The sequence below is a fragment of the Schistocerca cancellata genome, chromosome 1, assembly GCF_023864275.1.
Source record: "Schistocerca cancellata isolate TAMUIC-IGC-003103 chromosome 1, iqSchCanc2.1, whole genome shotgun sequence".
Lineage (NCBI taxonomy): Eukaryota > Metazoa > Arthropoda > Insecta > Orthoptera > Acrididae > Schistocerca > Schistocerca cancellata.
Genome location: NC_064626.1, coordinates 784,780,237 through 784,801,936, shown reverse-complemented (window position 1 = coordinate 784,801,936; position 21,700 = coordinate 784,780,237). Strand labels below are relative to the sequence as shown.

The 21,700-nt window shown below is 41.9% G+C and overlaps 1 protein-coding gene across 1 annotated transcript in view; it reads right to left on the bottom strand.

Moving 5' to 3' along the window:
• LOC126103249 (otoferlin-like) overlaps window positions 1–21,700 on the bottom strand; it is a 159,481-nt gene that overhangs the window by 24,122 nt on the left and 113,659 nt on the right. Inside the window, exons 11-12 of the mRNA XM_049912330.1 lie at window positions 19,167–19,324; window positions 7,720–7,896 (exon numbers count right to left, since the gene is read on the bottom strand). Coding sequence (XP_049768287.1) covers window positions 7,720–7,896; window positions 19,167–19,324 — 335 coding nt within the window. The remainder of the gene's footprint in view (window positions 1–7,719; window positions 7,897–19,166; window positions 19,325–21,700) is intronic.

The following is a 21,700-nucleotide window of genomic DNA, read 5'->3' as shown; positions in this document are numbered from 1 at the left end:
ATAGGTGCACTAATTGTACTTCATAAAGCTCATAATACGCTAATCTTTTTCAGAACAGAAGATTAAGTTACATTAAAGATACACAGAATTTATGAGATTCAACCGTATCCAGGTTCGGCCCATCTTCTTCCTCCTCATAGAGAATCTATGTTTTAAAAAAGTTTTTGCTGTCACTCGTCAAATAAGCAAAAGGCATTGTAACGTCTTGAGTTTTCGATTTCCTAATTTTGACTACATTCTGATAAATCTGACTGAAAGTCAACTCGTGTGAAAGCTTCACCGTTCTCTGAAGTGCAACCGTACGCCAAGGTCTATCGCTGGCTAGTCTGCTTTGCAGATGTGGAAAGGTGCTCGATGTTTTCGAGGGGAGGTAATGACTGTGTCCTAACCATCAGATACTTCAATGACCTGATTCTGTTTCTTACATGAAACTGAGGAGAAGTTGTTGTTGTTGTTGTTGTTGTTGTTGTTGTTGTTGTTGTCTTCAGTCCTGAGACTGGTTTGATGCAGCTCTCCATGCTACTCTATCCTGAGCAAGCTTCTTCATCTCCCAGTACCTACTGCAACCTACATCCTTCTGAATCTGCTTAGTGTATTCATCTCTTGGTCTCCCTCTACGATTTTTACCCTCCACGCTGCCCTCCAAAGCTAAATTTGTGATCCCTTGATGCCTCAGAGCATGTCTTACCAACCGATCCCTTCTTCTGGTCAAGTTGTGCCACAAATTTCTCCCCAATTCTATTCAATACCTCCTCATTAGTTATGTGATCTACCCATCTAATCTTCAGCATTCTTCTGTAGCGCCACATTTCGAAAGCTTCTATTCTCTTCTTGTCTAAACTATTTATCGCCCACGTTTCACTTGCATACGTGGCTACACTCCATACAAATACTTTCAGAAATGACTTCCTGACATTTATATCTATACTCGATGTTAACAAATTTTTCTTCTTCAGAAACGCTTTCCTTGCCATTACCAGTCTACATTTTATATCTTCTCTACTTCGACCATAATCAGTTATTTTGCTCCCCAGATGGCAAAACTCCTTTACTACTTTAAGTGTCTCAAAAATGGTTCAAATGGCTCTGAGCACTATGGGACTCAACTACTGAGGTCATTAGTCCCCTGGAACTTAGAACTAGTTAAACCTAACTAACCTAAGGACATCACAAACAGCCATGCCCGAGGCAGGATTCGAACCTGCGACCGTAGCGGTCTTGCGGTTCCAGACTGCAGCACCTTTAACCGCACGGCCACTTCGGCCGGCTTTAAGTGTCTCATTTCCTAATCTAATTCCCTCAGCATCACCCAACTTAATTCGACTACATTCCATTATCCTCGTTTTGCTTTTGTTGATGTTCATCTTATATCGTCCTTTCAAGACACTGTCCATTCCGTTCAACTGCTCTTCCAAGTCCTTTGCTGTCTCTGACAGAATTACAATGTCATCGGCGAACCTCAAAGTTTTTATTTCTTCTCCATGGATTTTAATGCTTCCTCCGAACTTTTCTTTTGTTTACTTTATTGCTTGCTCAATATACAGATTGAATAACATCGAGGATAGGCTACAACCCTGTCTCACTCCCTTCCCAACCACTGCTTCCCTTTCATACCCCTCGACTCTTATAACTGCCATCTGCTTCCTGTACAAATTGTAAATAGCCTTTCGCTCCCTGTATTCTACCCCTGCTACCTTCAGAATTTGAAAGAGAGTATTCCAGTCAACATTGTCAAAAGCTTTCTTTAAGTCTACAAATGCTAGAAACGTAGGTTTGCCTTTCCTTAATCTTTCTTCTAAGATAAAGTCTTGCTCATTGGGCCAAAAAGTATGGCCTCTCATGGAAAAGATGCAAGTCATTCTTGAACATTTTCAGACTATGCAATAGCATATACAAAAAAATCTATCATGCCGAATTATTATTGTGACCAGCTTTTCCACCAGAACTAAATTTCTCTTCAGATGTTGCCTACTTTTCAAGCAGTGAAACAATAAAGAGGTGACTTCATTCTGCCCCGTCTTTGCAACGGCTTCATGATATGTAACATAACTGTTTCACCACTGGCGAGGCCGTAAACGCAAAATACATAATGCCATAGCTGTCTCACATAAAATGTTGCGTTAGTTGTTAGCTGAGGTACAGGAAGGTTCTTTGCATGACATCGTGGATACAACTGTCATCAACCCCTGTGGAGCATTCTGCTTGAAGCGTCTTTTTAGTTAATAAAACACTTCCGCTTTTCTTAAGTGAACTTCTTGAATCGTCACTGACGCTAGCAGCAGATATCCGTTTCACTAAATCGAGGATATCCAAATGATATACTGAAGGTACTGAAAACTTCCCAGTAGAGTTTGTACGGCATATTAATTTGATATTTATCCAGAAAAACTCAGTGAATTTTCTTCACAGTTGGAGTTTCGGGTAGATACCTTTTGGACAAATTCTTACGGAAGGGAAACCTCTTGGTTTACGTAAAGATATGTGATATTCGAGAAGGTTTCTGAGTGGCCGAACTGCACGAAGTCTGTTATTGTGCTTGCCTCTCATACCATTTGCGGAACCGTTGTCTGAGATCAGATGCTGTTGGATAGTGCATAATCGATGTCGAGAGATTGCATGAAAAGCCATGAATGCCTCTCTGCATACCGATTAGTCTGTTATAGTAGCATCTGCAGTCACTCGGGCTTCCTTTTTGTTATAAATACTGTGTGCAAAAGAGGTTCTGGACAACGAACGTGAACCGATGCCATCACCATCACTTGCTCCCTCTTCATGCATTATTTTGTGCGACCTTTTCTGTTTCACACTATCAAAAGTGATAAGACCAGCCAAATAGGAATCTTGTGCATTTTTGACTCCATTCTATAGAACTTTGAGAAGAACTGTTGGCTTGGTTCAGTTGTTGCCGTTTGAAAGCACCGCAGTCTTTTGCATCTGCAACCAAAGGAAGCGGTGGTCAGGTCAACCAAATGCCTACTCATCAAGAAAAACAGATGTATAATTTACTGGAGGAAATAAAGAACGCAGACAGCGCTTATTCATGTGTTCCTCGCCCATGAGCTTCTTTTCATTATTACATTTTTCTTTCTTTCTTGACGTTACTGCTTTTTAGGCCATTAAATACTACCTTAGAAATTCATTACAGAACTACAGACACTGAACCATCATTTACCAAAGAGTAGACTCAAGTAATTCAACAAGTACCACGAAGGTGAAATGAACACTGAGGGTGCATTGTTGTCTGCTTCCACACAAAATAGCTCTTGTCAAATGACAAAGGCTGCTTTCATCAGAAGTTATTTTGTCAGAGGCTGTTTTTGTAGAACCATCATGTTGTTAAGCTGTAGTAAATCACGACAAGGTATTATCTGCCTTATCTGGTTAGAACAAAGTGTGAATCTCGGGTATGACTACAAGACTGCACTGAAATCATAAAACTAAAAAAATTGACAAGGGTTGTTTTTATTACGAAGTCTTTTCCCATAAATGAATAAAATCGACAATTCGGTGACGGTTACATTGACCATAACGTCAGTTTTATCGGATTAACAGGCGTTTTACAACATGATACGACTTTACACATAGAAATCGTCTAGATAACTGTCAGCGTCACCGGCAGAAGAAAGCCGATTTCGGGGAGGATAACAAACATTTCAGGTCCTAAGAACATATGTCTGGAAATGGGTATTTCTGATTCTAGGGACCAATTCATGTATTCTCAGAATTTCTCTGAACGTTTGTGCAGTTGGTCTTCGCTCATTTTCAGCAACATGATGTATGTAATGCCACACTTATATGTATCATTGAACGTGTATGTATATCTACCACGTGGCATAACAGTTTTGGTATGCCTCTGAAGTGCGGGGTGTGGCCAGATACCGGTCCAGCACAATAAATTTAAAATAAAACCTATGCAGCTCAAGCCAACATTTTAGTCATTATATATGTTGTATAACATACCCTACATTCCTACTGACGGCTGTGATGTGGCAAAGAAGAGTTGTTCAGAGTGACTGCCATGTGCGTCTGTACATTCGTAGAAATATGAACTCCCACACATCTTCGCCATGAAATGGCGTCGCGGGCAAGGAAGAATAACTGGGGTCATTACAGACGGAGAAAAATCCTGGTTAAGACAGGACGGGGAAGGTTAACGGAAGTATCGACTGTGAAGAATCCATTTCAATATTTGTCACCAAAGATTTAGGCGACAACATAAAAACTATCTTGATAGCTGGACAGGAATTTATACCTCAGTTCACATGGATGCAAGTTCTGTGGCATAACCAGTGTCACCTGTCGATCGCTATGTCACGGGCAGCATATTTGTATCGTACATTCATTTGAGGTATATTTCTATAAAAGTCACCTGGCACATTCTCCTACAGGCTCTAAACCCCTCCCCCCCCCCTCTCTCTGTCTCTGTCTCTTTCCTACTTTTTATCCAACTGTACGGGTTCTGCTGTTTCCATGATTTGGAAAATTTGTACCAGAAAAACGATCGTTGAACCATCCAGTGTAACGAAGCAAAAGAATACAGAGACAGACAGATGCTGTAAAACCGTTCAAATATCAAGCAGTCGAAGGCGGTTGAAACGACCGTCAGGCTGTGCGGGGATGATAGGACAGAACGGTCTGCTGTCAAGTGGCTAAAATTAGGCTACTTGAAGGAGTTTCAAAAGCAGGCTGGCGCTGGTGAGAGCCGGAAGCGTGCTTTGGTGTTGAGACTATCAGCCGGCAGTGGACCATCCTTGCTTGCCTGCTCACAACGCCAGTAACTGCCGAGATACAAAACTGAAGGATCACAGTCTGACATTTGATTTGTGTACGCTCTGTTTACTATAAAGAATGATTATCACATTCAGCATACAAAGGCAAAGAGATTCTATTTTTCATAAAGTCGTATGAGGAGAAGGAAAAATTACTACATTTACAATGCCGCAGTTTATATGAAAATTATTTTAAACATTAAAATAGCGCGAAGGGATATACCGGCTCCTGATGGCTTAAACAAACACAAGCTGTACAAGCCTATCTAGAAGAGACAGAGACAGGAAAACGACACTTGTTCCTGGGCCATCTTAAGAGGCTGGCGTACCAGAGTTTGCCATCGATAGATATGTATGTAGTGATGTAGAACATTATTATGAAATGATGTACATGCATTACCTTGTTCGATTGGCGTAGTGTCTCCTTCTCAAGGATCAGTTTGTGGCTCGGCTCTTTTAACGTGAATTGTTTGTATATGATTTAACGTGTGCTACATGAAACCAATGCAGTACAGTGTTGTAAATGCCTTACGTTCACATCGGTTTATCTTTTGAAGTTGGGAACGGGTGGCGACCTCGACGGTTTAATAATCTGCGCCGGCCAGAGTGGCCGTGCGGTTCTAGGCGCTACAGTCTGGAGCCGCGTGACCGCTACGGTCGCAGGTTCGAATCCTGCCTCGGGCATGGATGTATGTGATGTCCTTAGGTTAGTTAGGTTTAAGTAGTTCTAAGTTCTAGGGGACTGATGACCACAGATGTTAAGTCCCATAGTGCTCAGAGCCATTTGAACCATTTAATAATCTGTGCTGATATTGTTGTGCGTGTTCTATGCAGAGTGCTGAGTGCGTCCTTTGTGCGACGGGGCATAGGGGTGAAAGTATAAGGTTGGGTACAGTTGTGCCTAGCAGTGCAGATCTCCTTGTGTTGGAATCCGAAGATGATGGAATCCATATGCACTAACACAGCTCAGTAACGGCATAATACACACTGTACCATTGCTCACAACTTATACCACCGCGACCAGCGCGCTTCCCTGTCTGGCAATCTAGTACACTAACGTGTTGAGATTTCCGAGCAGATCTATAGGCTCAGTGAGCTGGTCGTCAAAAGTTTCTGCCCACACACTGAGGCTCAACTGATATTGATTGTCCGTGGCCGTTGTGTAGTGGATATTCTGATTAGTCCACTTACAGGTGCTGAGACTGGCGTCGTTCACTGAAATTTACTGCTCTTGGAAATTTAGTGGAGTGGAAACGATATGTGTCTAGACATATGTTCGTTATACCAACATTGTTTCTCACCGTACCATCTATAACAAGGGGCCGAGCACCGATTACCGTAGGACGCTTGTAGAACATCGTACCTGCGTCGCGAAGTTGTATTTGCAGCACTCGTTTGCTATGACTCGCTTATACACTTCTCAGTTTCACTTGGCAGGCTGTTCCGTCACTTGCCTTCACGTGGACGAGCACCCAGCGATTGTGACCAAACAGGCGCGTGGCCCTACTAAAGATACACGGCAGATAGCTATGTCCCAACGGAGCCCAAGGTGTAATGGTGAGTGAAGGAAGCTGACAATTTACTTTAGCCAGGGCAGTGTCGCTTTTGTCTTTCAACTTCCACCAAGCTGTGCAAGTTTATCTTTCCTCCCCTCTCTCCCTCCTCCCTCTCTCTGTCCCTCCCTCTCCGCACTGTCACCAAGTGAGCACCAGCACCTTTAGTCCTCTAGAACACTGCTCGTCGAACTGCGGCCAACGGGTAGCATGCAACATAAATACAATGTTCGTGCCGTCCGCGATTCTGAGCTGCATTTTATAACAACAAGCATCTAGCAACTTACAGTCGAATCCAAAAACGTCAGCCAGCGTTACGAGCATCTTAAGAGCGTAATTTTCTTTCTCAGTAATTAACAAAAATACTAGCAGAGATAATAATATTTCAAGATGTGTTTAATTTTAATCTGATGTCGGCGAATTCGACCGCGAGCTATGTAAAGTTGGCCGCTTACCGTACGGCCAGAGGGCTAAGTAGCACGACCACCGCTTACCGTACGGCCAGAGGGCTAAGTAGCACGACCACTGCAGGGTTAGAGAATGTGAGAGGGGGAATGTCTTATCGTTTGTCTTCCAGTGGTGACAACTCAAGAGCGAGAGCGACTCTACCGATGAGTTGCTATGGTATACATTTTGAGACGGAGGTACCATGGATTCGCGAATGTGCATGACAGAGATGGTCATCTTAAAGGGTAACGTATTTGTAGTAAGGAATGTGTAATTACATTACGGCTGTTATAGTACAAAGAAAAACGACACTGAAAACATTTCAAGCATTTGAATGTAAGTACAATTACCATTATTAATCAATTAATCGTTTGCGCACACAGACAACACAACAACACTTCGTAAGGCAATTACAGTGTTACAACTTTCGCGTCCCTGATGTCGGAAGCAATCAGCAACAGAGAACAGGCGGCATGAAGTGTGACGAATAGTTCGTACATTTAAGGATCAATACTCGAGGGCTGGCGGCCAACTTACCACGCCCGTGCTAAAGGTAGTCTGTTAGGGGCTCTTAAAACACTAATTTATGTAGATTATTACCAATTAACATTAGCACGTTTGCGGCCCGAGACGCCAACACGCGATATCAGTATCGCCTCTTGACCAGGGAAGGCTGACGACCACTGCTTTAGATCACGATCACCGCATTGCGAACGCTCGAGCACGCCGGGTGCTCATCACAAAGAAATTCTTTCGTGTCAGATGCGAGAACGGTATGCGCTGTAATGCGTGACCCCCGTACCCCTTGATGTAGACGTCGGAGCAGCGGCCACCGCCGAAGAAGTCCTTCTCGTCGAGCGGGACTTCCTCGGTGCCGACTACGACGACGCGCAGCTCGAGGTCTCGCGGCTTCCGCGGCGAGATGTCGACGGGCGGCGGCGGCAGCGCGCCGGCGGACGGCAGCGGGAAGAGGTCCAGCCACAGGTGCAGGAAGCCCTGCGCCAGCCCCGGGAAGGCGGCGTGCAGCAGCGGCCGGCGCTCCACGTGCTCCGCCACGAGCCGCGGCCGCCACGCGCGCAGCGCCTCCAGCGCCAGCTGCTCGCGCCACTCCGAACTCCGCCGCTCCGCTGTGACGCCGAAAACACCGCCAGTTTCTCTCGACACTCTACTGAGACGTTTTTATCGTCTCATTCAGACTTCATACGCATTGGCAACAATGTACTACAGAGATCCCGGTTAACTAGTTCTTTGACTTATGTATGTGCCAAGTCACAACTAGGGGGTCGACGGAAAAATCGTACTTTTTAAACATTTTGTTTTTTGCTCCACAATTTTCTCTTAATCCCAGTTAAAACCTAACCAGCTTAAAAAATAATCTAAGACACAAAAACAAAGCGCGAAGGAATTAATCGAATGGGATGGAAACCGGTAGATGTGACGCACAGGTATAGACAAGCAAATAACTACAATTCCACAAAAATTCAATTATTTGTTCAAGAGAAAGTGCTTCACAAATTGGGCCAGTCAATAACGCGTTGGTCCACCCTTGACCGCTATGCAATCAGTTATTGGGTTTGGCACTGATTAACAGAGTTGTTGGATGTCCTCCCGACAGATATCGTGCCAAATTCTGCCCAATTGGTGCGATAGATCGTCAAAATCCCGAGATGGTTCGAGGGTCCTGCTCGTACTGTTCCAAACGTTCTCCGTTGGTGGGAGTTCCAGCGACCTTGCTCGGCAAAGCAGCGTTCGGCAAGCACGAACGTAAGCAGTAGAAACTCTCGCCGTGTCCGGATGGATATTATCTTGCTGAAATGTAAGCCAAGGAAGGCTTGCCATTAGGGGAAACTAAACGGGACGTAGAATGTCATCGACTTACCGGTGTAATGTTAGTACGCCGCGGTTGACAACCAAAGGGATCCTAGTATGAAAAGAAATGGCGTCCCAAACCATCACTGCTGGTTGTCGGTCGTATGTCGGGCGACAGTCAGGTTGGTATTCCCGACCATTCAGGGCGTCTCCAGACACACAGGGGCAAGAGTGTGCATCTATGCATTGTACTACTGAAATATCTACACACTATACACTGTGTACATCATACAACAAGTACAATGATTTTTTAACATGGTTTATGTTCACTAAAGTAAAAAAAGACGTTCATTGCCTATTTCACCCTCTTAGAGTCGAATTTTTGTTTTGTGAAATAGCCTAAGTTCTTACTCAGGTTTCCAGCTCTCTCCGTACCAAATTTCAGACAATTACTTTCTCATTTGTAATATTAGTACGGAACTGTCGATGAAACAGTTCTTGCTCCATCAAAGTTTCAAATGCTGTTCTTCTTCAGAATATCCTTATATATTATTAATTAATATCCACTAAGTTCCCGCTTTTCTCTATTTTACCGGTTCCTTTTTAGGTTTCAGGATGGCCTTAACCATTTTTACTATTTATGGACGTTTGCATGTTTTCAAGCGAGACGTATTAAATAGTTTGATGAGAATGTTGGGAAGTGTACTTTTTTCAGATTTCAACTAGATCACTTCTATGGATTAACTGTAAGTAGACACAAACCTAAACGCTTTTATTTACCATTACCTGCCACTGCCAAAATTCTCGTAAGTCGTTTTATGTATTTGTGTTCAGGTAAATACCTGCTAATGCAAATATAGTTTGCGAAACCGTTCGTGTCTTTGAATACAGATATTTTACTGTCGCAGCTGTCCTTATTCAACATTTTCACAAGTATGATGAGGTTCACAAGGTAAAGACTGTTAGTCCTGTTGTACAATTAATCACAGAATATTTAAATTCAAAATTATTATTTAGAAACTTCCATTCGTTACAAGACAAATATCACACAGTCAAATAAACCGTTGATATGACGACTTCTTACTGCGTGCATTTCAAAATTTCATTTGTTTTCAAAGAGGAGAAAAAGTCAATATAAAGAAGAACTGATTACTGAACTGTAGGTTATAAACAGAGACGTAACCCTACATCATCCCCCCCTCAGTATCTAAGTCAATTACTTAACAAATAAAACACACACATTGGTGTAATATTATACAATATATACTGTAGAATATTACACCATTGTTGTTCGTGTTTCATTCATTATGTATAAAATATTCTAGCAAGAACCGACGGAAAATTCAATCAATATAAGGCAGTTGCTTCGAGAATTTCACAACTCGTCCAAATCGAGTAAATTTCTTTAGTGAGCCTCTTGGAGGTATGGGTAACTCATTCTCAGGTGAAGTGCTCTGTAGGTTATCCTGTCGGCCACTGGTATTCGTGTTCACAAGGATGTTGGCAGGTTTCAGTCCGTCAAATGAGATGTCAGTTGGCACATACTTAATTTTTAGGGTGAAATATTGTGTTTTTACTCCAGAACTTCATGGAAGCCTTCGCAAGGAGGCTTGGCCTTCACTTTGTCATTCCTCACAAATTCAGGAGTTGTATTATGCGGATCTTTACTACGGAATGGTATTTCCTTTACCTTGTGTGAACATTGTGAACGGCGTAGTTTATCCACTTACTAACGTAACTGAGAAGTGAATACTGGAAGATCTACTTCTGGTTTGTTTTCCGACCTTACAATGAAATCACCAGGCAACTTTAGAGTTGTGCCATACAGCGTCACAGGAGCTTTTGAATTATTTTCTTTTCTCACAAATCAACGCATTCCTAGGAGAATTTTAAAAATGATGTCATTCCACTGATTTTCACCATTTGCTCTGGAATGATGTCACTTCATTTATTTTTACCATGTGCTCTGATGGCTGCCTTGAATGTTCGATGGTATCTCTTTATTTTCACAGTTAATCGTGACTGATATGCCGTAGTTTGTGATAATTTAGAATCTCAAATCTTACCTAATGCAAGGAACAGCTCTGGTTGGAACTGTCTTCTTTGATTAGTTACTACTTGGTTAGTTGCTTCAAATCTAGTGATCCAGGAGTTATAAAACGCTCGCGTCACTGTTCTGCTCGACCATCACGTAGTAGAATTTCTGTCCAGTTACGGAACCGACTGATGTAATTTCAAAGGTAGGTCGACTGGATCGACGTGTACCACCTTAAATAGTCCCTTTGTGGCTTGAAACTGGCCAATAGGAGATTTAGTATGTCTAGTCACTTCGTTGTTTTGGCGTACTGTGCATGATTACGCCCATTTTTTGGATGTCTTGTTCGATGCTTGACCAAATGAATCTGCTCGTTGCTAATTTCACAAAGGCGTAATAACATTTTTCATCATACTGTGGTAATACTGAAGAAACCTAATATCTAAATTGCTGAGGAATATAAAGGTCGAATGTTACTCTTTGATACATCACTCCATAATAATCTTCTACAAATGATTTCCTGCTGTTTAAACTTCGATGAGGTATGAGAACTAGAGTGAAGTTTCTCGAATTCTTGATCATTCACTTGAGAGTCTGCTATCTTTTCGTAACTAGTTGGTACTAATTCTTCCAGTCTGAATAGGTTGTCAGCCACAGTATTATCTACAAGTATTACAAGCTCATTGTTTAAATTCGGGAATGTTAAAGGTGCTGCGTTTGTAAGATCCATTTGCACTTCTCGAACTGCTTTAATGCATCCTCTACCTTCTGTATGCTTCTTTCGTCGTTTTTCTTGGTATTCTTCAAGTAATCATTTAGAACAGCTTGATGTTCGGCGATCTCTTCCAAATGTCTTCGGTAAAAATTCAGTGTGTCAAGGAAACGACGCCATTCCGACACGGTTCCTGGAAATTTGAAATTAGTTATCGACTTTACTAGTTTTGGGTTTCTTTGGTACCTTCTGTGTTCATCTACATCTACTGTGCATCTACATCACATTTAAGTTCCTGGCAGGGGGCTAATCGAACCATCTTCACAATTCTCTATCATTCAAATGTCCTATAGCGCGTGGAAACAACGAACACCTATATTTTTCCTGCACGAGCTCTGAGTTCCATATTTTATCATGGTGTTCGTTTCTACCTGTGTAGGTCGGTGTCAACAAATATTTTCGCATTCGGAGGAGAAAGTTGGTGATTGGAATTTCGTGAGAAGATTCCGCCGCAACGAAAAACGTCTTACTTTTAATGTTTTCCAGCCCAAATCCTGTATCATTTCTGTGACGCTCTCTCCCATATTTCGCGATAATACAAAACGTGTTGCCTTTCTTTGAACTTTTTCGATGTACTCCGTCAGTCCTATCTGGTAAGGATACCACACCACGCAGAAGTATTCTAAAAGAGGACGGACAATCGTAGTGTAGGCAGTGTCCTTAGTAGATCTGTTACATTTTCTAAGTGTCCTGCCAGTAAAACGCAGTCTTTGATTAGCCTTCCCCACAACATTTTCTATGTGTTCGTTCGAATTTAAGTTGCTCGTAATTGTAATTTCTAGGTATTTAGTTGAATTTATGGCGTTTAGATTTGACTGATTTATCATGTAACTGAAGTCTAGCGATTTCCTTTTAGCACTGGATGACCTCGCGCTTGACCTCACACTTTTCGTTATTTAGGGTCCACTGCCAATTTTTGCCCCATACAGATAATTTTTTATAAATAGTTTTGCAATTTGTTTTGATCTTCTGAGGACTTTATTAGTCGATGAACGGCAGTGTCTTCCGCAAACAACCTAAGACGGCTGCCCAAATCGTTTATATAGATAAGGAACAGCAAAGAGCCTGTAATACTACCTTGGGGAACGCCAGAAATCACTTCTGTTTTACTCGATGCCTATCCGTCAATTACTACGAGCTGTGACCTCTCTGACAGGAAATCACGAATCCAGTCACATAACTGAGACGATATTCCATAAGTACGCAATTTCACTACAAGCCGCTTGTGTGGTACAGTGTCAAAAGCTTTCCGGAAATCGAGGAATGCGGAATCAATCTGAAATTCCTTGTCAATAGCATCAACACTTCATGCGATTAAAGAGTTGGTTGTGTTTCACAAGAACAATGTTTTCTAAATCCATGTTGACTGTGTGTCAATAGACCGTTTTCTTCGAGGTAATTCATAATGTTCGAACTCAATAGATGTTCCAAAATCCTGCTGCATATTGACGTTATGATATGGACCTATAATTTAGTGGATTACTCCTACTACCTTTCTTGAATATTGGAGTCACCTCTGCAACTTTCCAGTCTTTCAAGTTTTTGGGTACGGATATTTCGTCGAATGAACAGTTGCGTATCATTGTTAAGTATGGAGCAATTACATCAGCATACTCTGAAAGGATCCTAATTGGTATACAATCTGGACCAGAAGACTTGCTTTTATTAGGTGATTTAAGTAACTTCGTGAAATCAAAACACAGAATCTACCATATTAATTCTTAAACCAACATTGTTGAATCGTTCAAACAGGATAGTTAAATGTTAAGTATGTTGTTCTGGAGAGCTAGAAACTATCAGTATATCATCTAAATATTCACAACAGAAATTTTAATCTCTCACAATTTTAGTAAATCTCCGAAAGGTACTGGATGCATTCCTGAGGCCAAACGGCATGAAACTGAATCCATAAAGTTCAAAGCGTGCAATCACAGCACACTTTTCCTTATCACTTTTAGCTAGGGGATTTGGTAATATGCTTTGGGGACATCAACCTTAGAGAATATTTTTTGTTTGGATCACGCTGGGGTCACCACTTGTTGGTCCTGTTGTACAATTAATCAAAAAACACAGTATTGTAAATTCTAAATGTTGTTTGGTCACAAATATCACACACCCAAACAAAACAACTGATGTCTAGACCTCTTACTCCGTCTCTGTGCTTTTCAGAATGTAATTTGTTTTCAAAGAAAAATAGACAATACAAACAAAAACTATTTACAGAACTGGAGCCTGTGAACATAAACATTACCCTACAAAGAGTAAACAGCGTTTTCAAAAATCATATATACTTCCAGAATGAAATTTTCACTCTGCAACGGAGTGTGTGCTGGTATGAAACTTCCTGCCAGTAAGTTTCAGTATGTATGTTTCCTTAATCCGTGTAATACTCTTCAAATCAATAAATGCCTTCTACTACACACTTTCTAAAGTATCTTACGTTCTTCCTCGGGTTTCAAACTATCGCCATATCATATTTCATCGAAATCGGTTCAGCGGTTTAGCCGTGAAATGATAACAGGCATTTGTAATATTACTTTGGATGTAGAATCTGTCATTTGCTTAATATGAAAAGCAGACAACTATTTCATCATCATACTACAGTTCAGAATCAAGGACAAGCCGTATCTGGTCATTGATATAATCATGGCATTACATAAGAATCATTTTAACGTCAGGTTCGTTGTTGTCGTCGTCGAAATCAAGGTTGTGTGGAATAGAGACTCTTTCTTCACAAGTAACGAAGACATTTCAACGGTATAAGCTTCAGTTATAGTGACTGAAATATTTTTTTAAATATTTGAACTACATTTTTTAGTAATTTTTTCGTAAAGACACAGTAATATCGTAGCTATTGAAAATCACATCTATGTGCCATGTCTACCAGTGGACTGATCCTGAGATTGATACACACACGGGACACAAGTAAGAGACATGATTTAAGAATACTTCATTACAGTGCATTTGAAGTGTCAGTCATTCTCAGTGTCTCCATACTCTTGTCAAAGCAATAGAACTACAGAACATCGCACATGGCTCCAAGTTTAAGCAACAGCAAAGATAAAGCGTAATCATTGAACTCAGAAAATAAAAGCAACTCGGTAATCGAGTCACAAGCACCGGAAAATACCTAGAATAATAAAAAAAAACTTAGAAGGCTCTTGATAACTGTTACAAGTATCCAGAACAGTAAATTCCATATAAACATATAAAAATTGTGAAAAGTGCATTCAACGAACAGTTTGGCAGAAAAATAAGTTTCATAACAGGCACACCCGCAACAAAAAGTGGATACACTGCCTGACAAAAAAAAGTTAAGTACCAATAAGGGGAGGAGGACATGAAATGAAACTTCACAAATTAAGAAGGTAGGTGAAGTTATTTCAGTGCTTACAATATCGAGTCAAATTTAGAAAAACTCGTTACTATGAATTCACTTGTCATTACGACACGGCACCCCCTCCGGTCCGGATGCAAGCACTAATGCGGTTAGGAAAGGTGTCATAAAGTCGCCCGAGGTAAGCTAGCCCACAGCTCTTCTCGACATCCTTGATACTGGAACTTGGACGAAGTTCACGTCTGAGCTGGTCCCACACAAGTTCTATCGGGGGCAGGTTTGGGGATCTTGCTATCCACGGGAGTAAAACATCACCATATCGCAGACAGTTCACAGGGGCACGTACCACGTGTGGACGAGCATTGTCCTGTTGGAAAAAGGTTTCACAATACTGTCACACACGAGCTAACACAAGAGGACGCCGGATGTCTGTGACTAATCGTTGTGCCGTCAGAGTTCCCTCAGTCACTACAAGCAGTGACCTGAAGTACCCAAACAGTGACGCCAGGACCAAGACAGATGTGCCGTCCAAGTCAAGAAGAATGGATCCTTTCTTCAGGTCGCTGCAAGACAGTGTTCAATCCAAGGTAGAGTAGAACCGTAATTCGTCACTATATACTATGTGATACCATTCACCAACAGACCAAGCTTATCAGCCATGGCAACTTTCCAATCTAAGATGTTTGTGTAGTGGTGTTAACGATAGCCAAGGCATTGGATAGCAATGCACTAGCGCCACAGTTGTTAGTCCCTGAAAAATGGTGTGGCATGATGCAGAATGTTGTAGCGGATTCATTGCTCGTTCTCGGATCTCAGGCGAACATGTAAAGGGGTTACCATGGCCTTGGTGCACAATACACTTGTAGTGGCCCGACACGGTCGTCTGGAACCTTGGCAAGTATGCCTGTCCTTATGTTCCTACGCAGTCCAACACCAGGCCACAGTACTATCCAAATGACATACAGACCTGGATACTGAAGGATTCAACCAGCTGGCTAAATGGAGGCCCACAATTAGCGCTAGTTGAAACTCTGCAGGTCCAGGTAACTCTGTCTCACAAGCGTTTACTTGCCATAATATTTATTTAAAGAAGACTGACCAATGTAACAATCGCAAATGCTCAGTAACAAACATTCTGATAGGATTCAGAATCAACTAATAAATGAAACGTCTACCAAAAATTTATATACATCTTCTAAAACTGAGAATGAATGAAAGACATTAGAGAAATTAGGATCAAGTCCAGACATCTCTGATGGAATCTGAATAAAAGTTGAAAGATAAGACACGATATGAAAAATAAGCAAGTCTCTAGGGAAAACAGCAATCAAAGATAATTTGACATATCCCATTCTACACTGTAATGACGACATTAGCATTTGATGCGACTGCTATTAGCCATTACGTAGTAACCATTCTTCTACGGACAGAATTCGTTTACGTTACTTGAAAACTGTGAATGGCAAATAAAAAAACAAATAATATTGTTGTGGCACTGAATGGAAATGGGTTGAAAGCATTAATTTTTTTATATTAAAACTCACTAACATTGCCAAAGGCAAATTCAAGTCATATCAGAGACAGAGATAGAAGCAGGGAGCCAGCCTTTATATCGCAAGTGGGTCAGACCGTCAACGCGTTACAACACAGTCTGCCGAGTGACAATACGCATTCAGCGACTGTGACAGAAAACCAAAGAAAGTGAGACAAGCATAAGTGTAAGCTCGTAAGACAAGGTGAAAGACGCTCTCTCTTACACAAGAGCACACAGCGAGGAACTGACACAACAGTTTGGGAATTTGGAAATTTGTGGTAAGGGCTTATGGACCAAACTGCTGAGGTCATTGGTCCCTAAGCTTACACATTACCTAACTTAACTTAAAGTAACTTATTCTAAGGACGACACGGACACCCATGCCCGAGGTTGGGCTCGAACCTCCGAAGGGTGGAGCCGCGCGGACCGTGACAAGACTCCCCAGACCGCGCGGCTACCCAGCGCGGCTGACACAGCAGTTAACAACCTGTTAAGCGAATATAGCAAAATGAAGAGTATTCATCTACTGAAGGAAAAACTATTTTTCGACATCATCACATTGCAGGGAGATAACAGCACTGAACTTCTACGTGGAAGCCAGTAATAGGGCTTCTTGAGTTTCATGTTCCTGTTCAACACTCCTGCACCTTCAGGAGCTCAAACCTACCACGTGCTAGGAAGAGATCAACCTACCACTCGAATACCGACACAGGTAAATCACAGATGGATCATCAACGGTCATCGTAGATTTTGGAGTGGGACTGAAGACTTTCCAGCAGATACCGCGAGATCGCTTCGTGCTGGGCAAAGGCCGCCCCTGCTCGCCGGAAACCCCTACAGCCTGGGCTCGCCAACGCTTCTCCTGGGAGTGCAACTACCGACATGACTGGAGAAATGTCAGTTACACTACTACACGTAGCTGAATGTGCAACAGCTGCGGGCGGTGCGGAAGAACAACGGCTTGTAAACACTGTGAATAAATGATTTAACTCTAATAATGTTTTACTGGTATCGAAGATGCTTTGTAGGTTCCCAGTAGGTGTGGTGAGTGCAGAGGTGTCTCTGCTCGGCCCCTCTATACTATGCTGTCTTGTTCTTTTGCTTCACCTATATTTTTGTAGAATGTCCGTAAGAACCAAATTTACAGTTATCTCCTTTCACATTGAAGTGCCAAAGAAATTGGTATAGGCATGCGTATTCAAATACAGAGACATGTAAACAGACAGAATACGGCACTGCGGTCGGCAACGCCTACGTAAAACAACGCGTGGTGTTATAGTCAGCGCACGAGCGAGGGGACACAGCATCTCTGATGTAGACAGGAAGAGGGGATTTTCCCATATGACTATTTCGCAAGTGTGCCGTGAACGTCAGGAATCCCGTAAAACATCAAATCTCCGACATCGCTGCGGCCGGGAAAAGATCCTGCAAGACCGGGACCAACGTCACCTGAAGAGAATCCTTCAACATGACAGAAGTGCAACCCTTCCGCAAATTTCTACATATTTCAGTGCTGGGCCGTCAGAAACTGTCAACGGAACATCATCGATATGGGCTTTCGGAGCCGAAGGCCCAGTCGCCTACCCTTGGTGAGTGCATGACACAAAGCTTTATGCTTCGCCTGGACCTGTCAACACCGACATTGGACTGTTGATGACTGCAAACACGTTGCCTCGTCGAACTAGTCTAGTTTCAAATTGTGTCCAGTGGATGGACGTCTACGGATATAGAGACCTCATGAATTCATGGACCCTGGGCCGCGCGTATTAGCCGAGTGGTCTAAGGCGCTGCAGTTATGTACTGTCCGGCTGGTCCCAGCAGAGGTTCGAGTCCTCCCTCGGGCATGGGTCTGTGTGTTTGTCCTTAGGATAATTTAGGTTAAGTAGTGTGTAAGCTTAGGGACTGATGACCTTAGCAGTTAAGTCCCTTAAGATTTCACACACATTTGAACATTTGAACATGGACCCTGCATTTCAGCAGGAGACTATTCAAGCTGGTGGAGTCACTGTAATGGTGTGGAGCGTGTGCTGGCCAAACGGTTCTAGGCGCTACAGTCTGGAACCACTCTGCCGCTACGGTCGCAGGTTCGAATCCTGCCTCGGGCATGGAAGTGTGTGATGTCGTAGGTTAGTTAGGTTTAAGTAGTTCTAAGTGCTAGAGCACTGATGACCTCATAAGTTAAGTCCGATAGCGCTCAGATCCATTTGAACCATTTTTTGGAGCGTGTGCAGTTGGAGTGATATGGGGCCCCTGATACGTCTGGATACGACTCTGACAGATCACCTGCATCCATTTATGTCCATTGTACATTCCGATGGACTTGGGAGATTCCAGGAGGACAATGCGACACCCCACATTTTCAGAATTGCTACAGAGTGGCTCCAGGAACACTCTTCAGAGTCAAACACTTCCACTGGCAACCAGACTCCCCAGACATAAACATTTTGAGCATATCTTCGATTCCTTGGAACGTGCTGTTCAGAAGAGATCTCCACCCCTTGTACTCTTACAGATTTATGGACAGCCCTGCAAGATTCATGGTGTCAATTCCCTCCAACACTACTTCATACATTAGTCCATGCCACGTCGTGTTGCGGCACTTTTTCGTGCTCTCGGGGGCCCTACACGATATTAGGCTGGTGTACCAGTTTCTTTGGCTCTTCAGTGTATAACTGCACACACGTAGGTTAGTAAACGTTTCCAGTAACCGCATGTCTCATCTATGTCTGCAACTATAATGTTTTAGTTGGTCATCATGACGCGTAAAATTGCATATTTCTTTCGTAACAATTGTTTTGAACCTGGTAATCAGCCAGTTCAGTTTGTGCATATACTGTATCTCCCACCTGGCGCTGTAAAACACACTGCATTATGGAAGTGAGCAGGGTGCAAGGTGTTGCAGTGAATTACCGGCGGACTGGTCGGTCAACGGCAGGGAGTACGTGGCTCCGGCCACACTGAGCGTGTCGTCGGCCAGGTACTCAGGAGCACGCAGCCCCTGCTTCCGGCACAGGCCCTCCAGGATCTGCGTCGGACGCTCTGCGTCGCGCCACGCGTTGTAGCCCTTCCTGCATCCCAAGTGCTCCTTCAGTGCTCAGCGTCTCATCCGCTACCAACAGTTGGCAATATACGTTTGCAACATGATGGGTATGGGTATGCGTTCGATGTTAAGCTCTTGGAATGATTTATTTGCTTATGCGTTCGATGTTAAACTCTTGGAATGATTTATTTGCTTATGCGTTCGATGTTAAGCTCTTGGAATGATTTATGTGCTAATGCGGTATAATAACCTCACATTTAGTGGATGAATGCTACATCAAATAAAACAATGTTGTCATGGCATGTTACTCGTATAAATTATTTACCATTATCTCTCCGACAATAACCTTGAAATGTTTGAAGACCTAATTTTTATCAATAGATTAAATTTTTAGTTCGAATAAATTAGAAGTGGTATATTAGAATGCAGTGACGGAAGTTTGAACTGGTTGACTAGAGTAAGGACGTATAATCTGATGTTAATTAATGTTTTGAAGATCTAGTAGGTACTGAAAATTAGCATCCGACCGGGCCAAATTTTGAAATGTCACCACATATTCCAAACATTGCAAGTTCCACACTTCTGAACGGATAGCACTGATTTCGTTTCGTGAAACTGCATCTTTAGTGACGTCATCGTCATCGATATATTCGTTTCGTTTCAGTGAATTTAATTCATTTCTAAATGTTTCTGCGGAAAGACTGTGAGGTTCTAAGCTAAGGGTTATTAACATATGAGAAACAAGAAATGACAGGAAAATTCTATTGCAGCAATTTTATCAGACGGGTTATGTCAGACGACTAGGTCGATTTATTAATTAAAACCACAAGATAAATTAATTTTCACAGGAAGAGATCGTCCTTCAGATTCGGTATTTGTGCCTTTGTTTCGTCTTTATTTTATATTTATTCATGAAAGTGTAGTCAGCAAGCGCAGCTTTGAGGGGTGGTTAATTGAAAGGGTGACCTTCATATTGTGTTACTGCATGTTATATGTTGTTTAAATTCAAAGTCAATAACATAAAATGCAATTGCGAAAAGCTATTTGCGCAGCAGAGAGCTCTTTTTAGCGGCACAATGAAACCACTTATTAACAGCATGTTGTGGCTTCATTTTGCGCGATCAGACTAACGCTTCCGAAATTGAGGCTTAGTGCTGTCGGTTAGTACTTTCTTCTAACGACTCCCTCAGTTCCAATCATGAGATAACAATATATTTTATTTCTCTGCTTATTTAGTGTATCACATTTCAATTTACAGCTAGTGACAACAGAACGAACCTCATACCAGCCTTCGGACTTCGTTCTGCTGTATATCAAATGTAGCTGTTCAGCGCATATTACAAGTTGTGTACGTATACATTAACTGTTGCTTCCGTGATACTTCAGGGAGGAAACGGAGGTAAGAAAGGAAGAGTATTGACCTGTAAAGCACAGGAAAATGTGTCAGAAAGTAAAGTGCAAAATGTTAATTTTGATGTTATCTTCCATTGGACAAATGAACTGACAACCTAGAGTTTGCGATGCATTTAAGGCCGCGTTCGTCATCATAGTTTTCCTATTTATTATTCTTAGATATTCTACATCAGCTTATTATTGAAACAGAAGGTCTGAATCTCAACGTGTCCGCCAATGTTGTAACTGAGCTGATATGATAGATACACACATATGAGTTAAGTGCCTCCCTTAAAATACTAACATGAAATTTTACACAAAGATTACCAGGTACCGTTAATAGGCAACAGCAATACATATGAAATCTCGAAAATGAATTGTTGTTTTTAGTAATTAGCAATGAACACATATGAAGTTTAGATACAAGCATTTGCCGCCGGTGCTGAACAGACCATGACACTAATATTAAATAGGAAATAACTTTCCATGAGGAAAATCTTTCATGTTAAATAAGCAGAATTACGCACGCCAACGAAAAACATTTTGAAAAACTTTTTTTACTTTGATAGGTTATCTTTATAGATTTTTATCAGCTCAATCCAAATCTAGCCTTAGTATTTTTTATCGCCCATAGTTTTTGAGCAATATGCTTTTTATTATATGTATAAAAATTCTATGCTATACGGTAAACGGGGAAATTAATGAAACGCTTTGTTACAAAATAAGCATGATTTGTATTTGAATTAAGCTACTTAAAACAATGATATGTGTTAATAGACGTTTCACTTGTCAGCTGGAATCGGTTTGAATTTTCTTTCTCTTTTTTCTTTGAAACTTCTTGTGTAGCTTTTTCTACGATGTGTCGCCTTGCTGAACTCGGTGAAGTGACCAACAGTAGTCCCCCATCATGTTGGTGTCCCAGCGGCCTTGTTAGCGTTTTTCCATCACTAGTTTTGGATGAATCAATAAACAGCCTCCAGTCTTCCTTTTTGTATTCAATACCAAACTCATT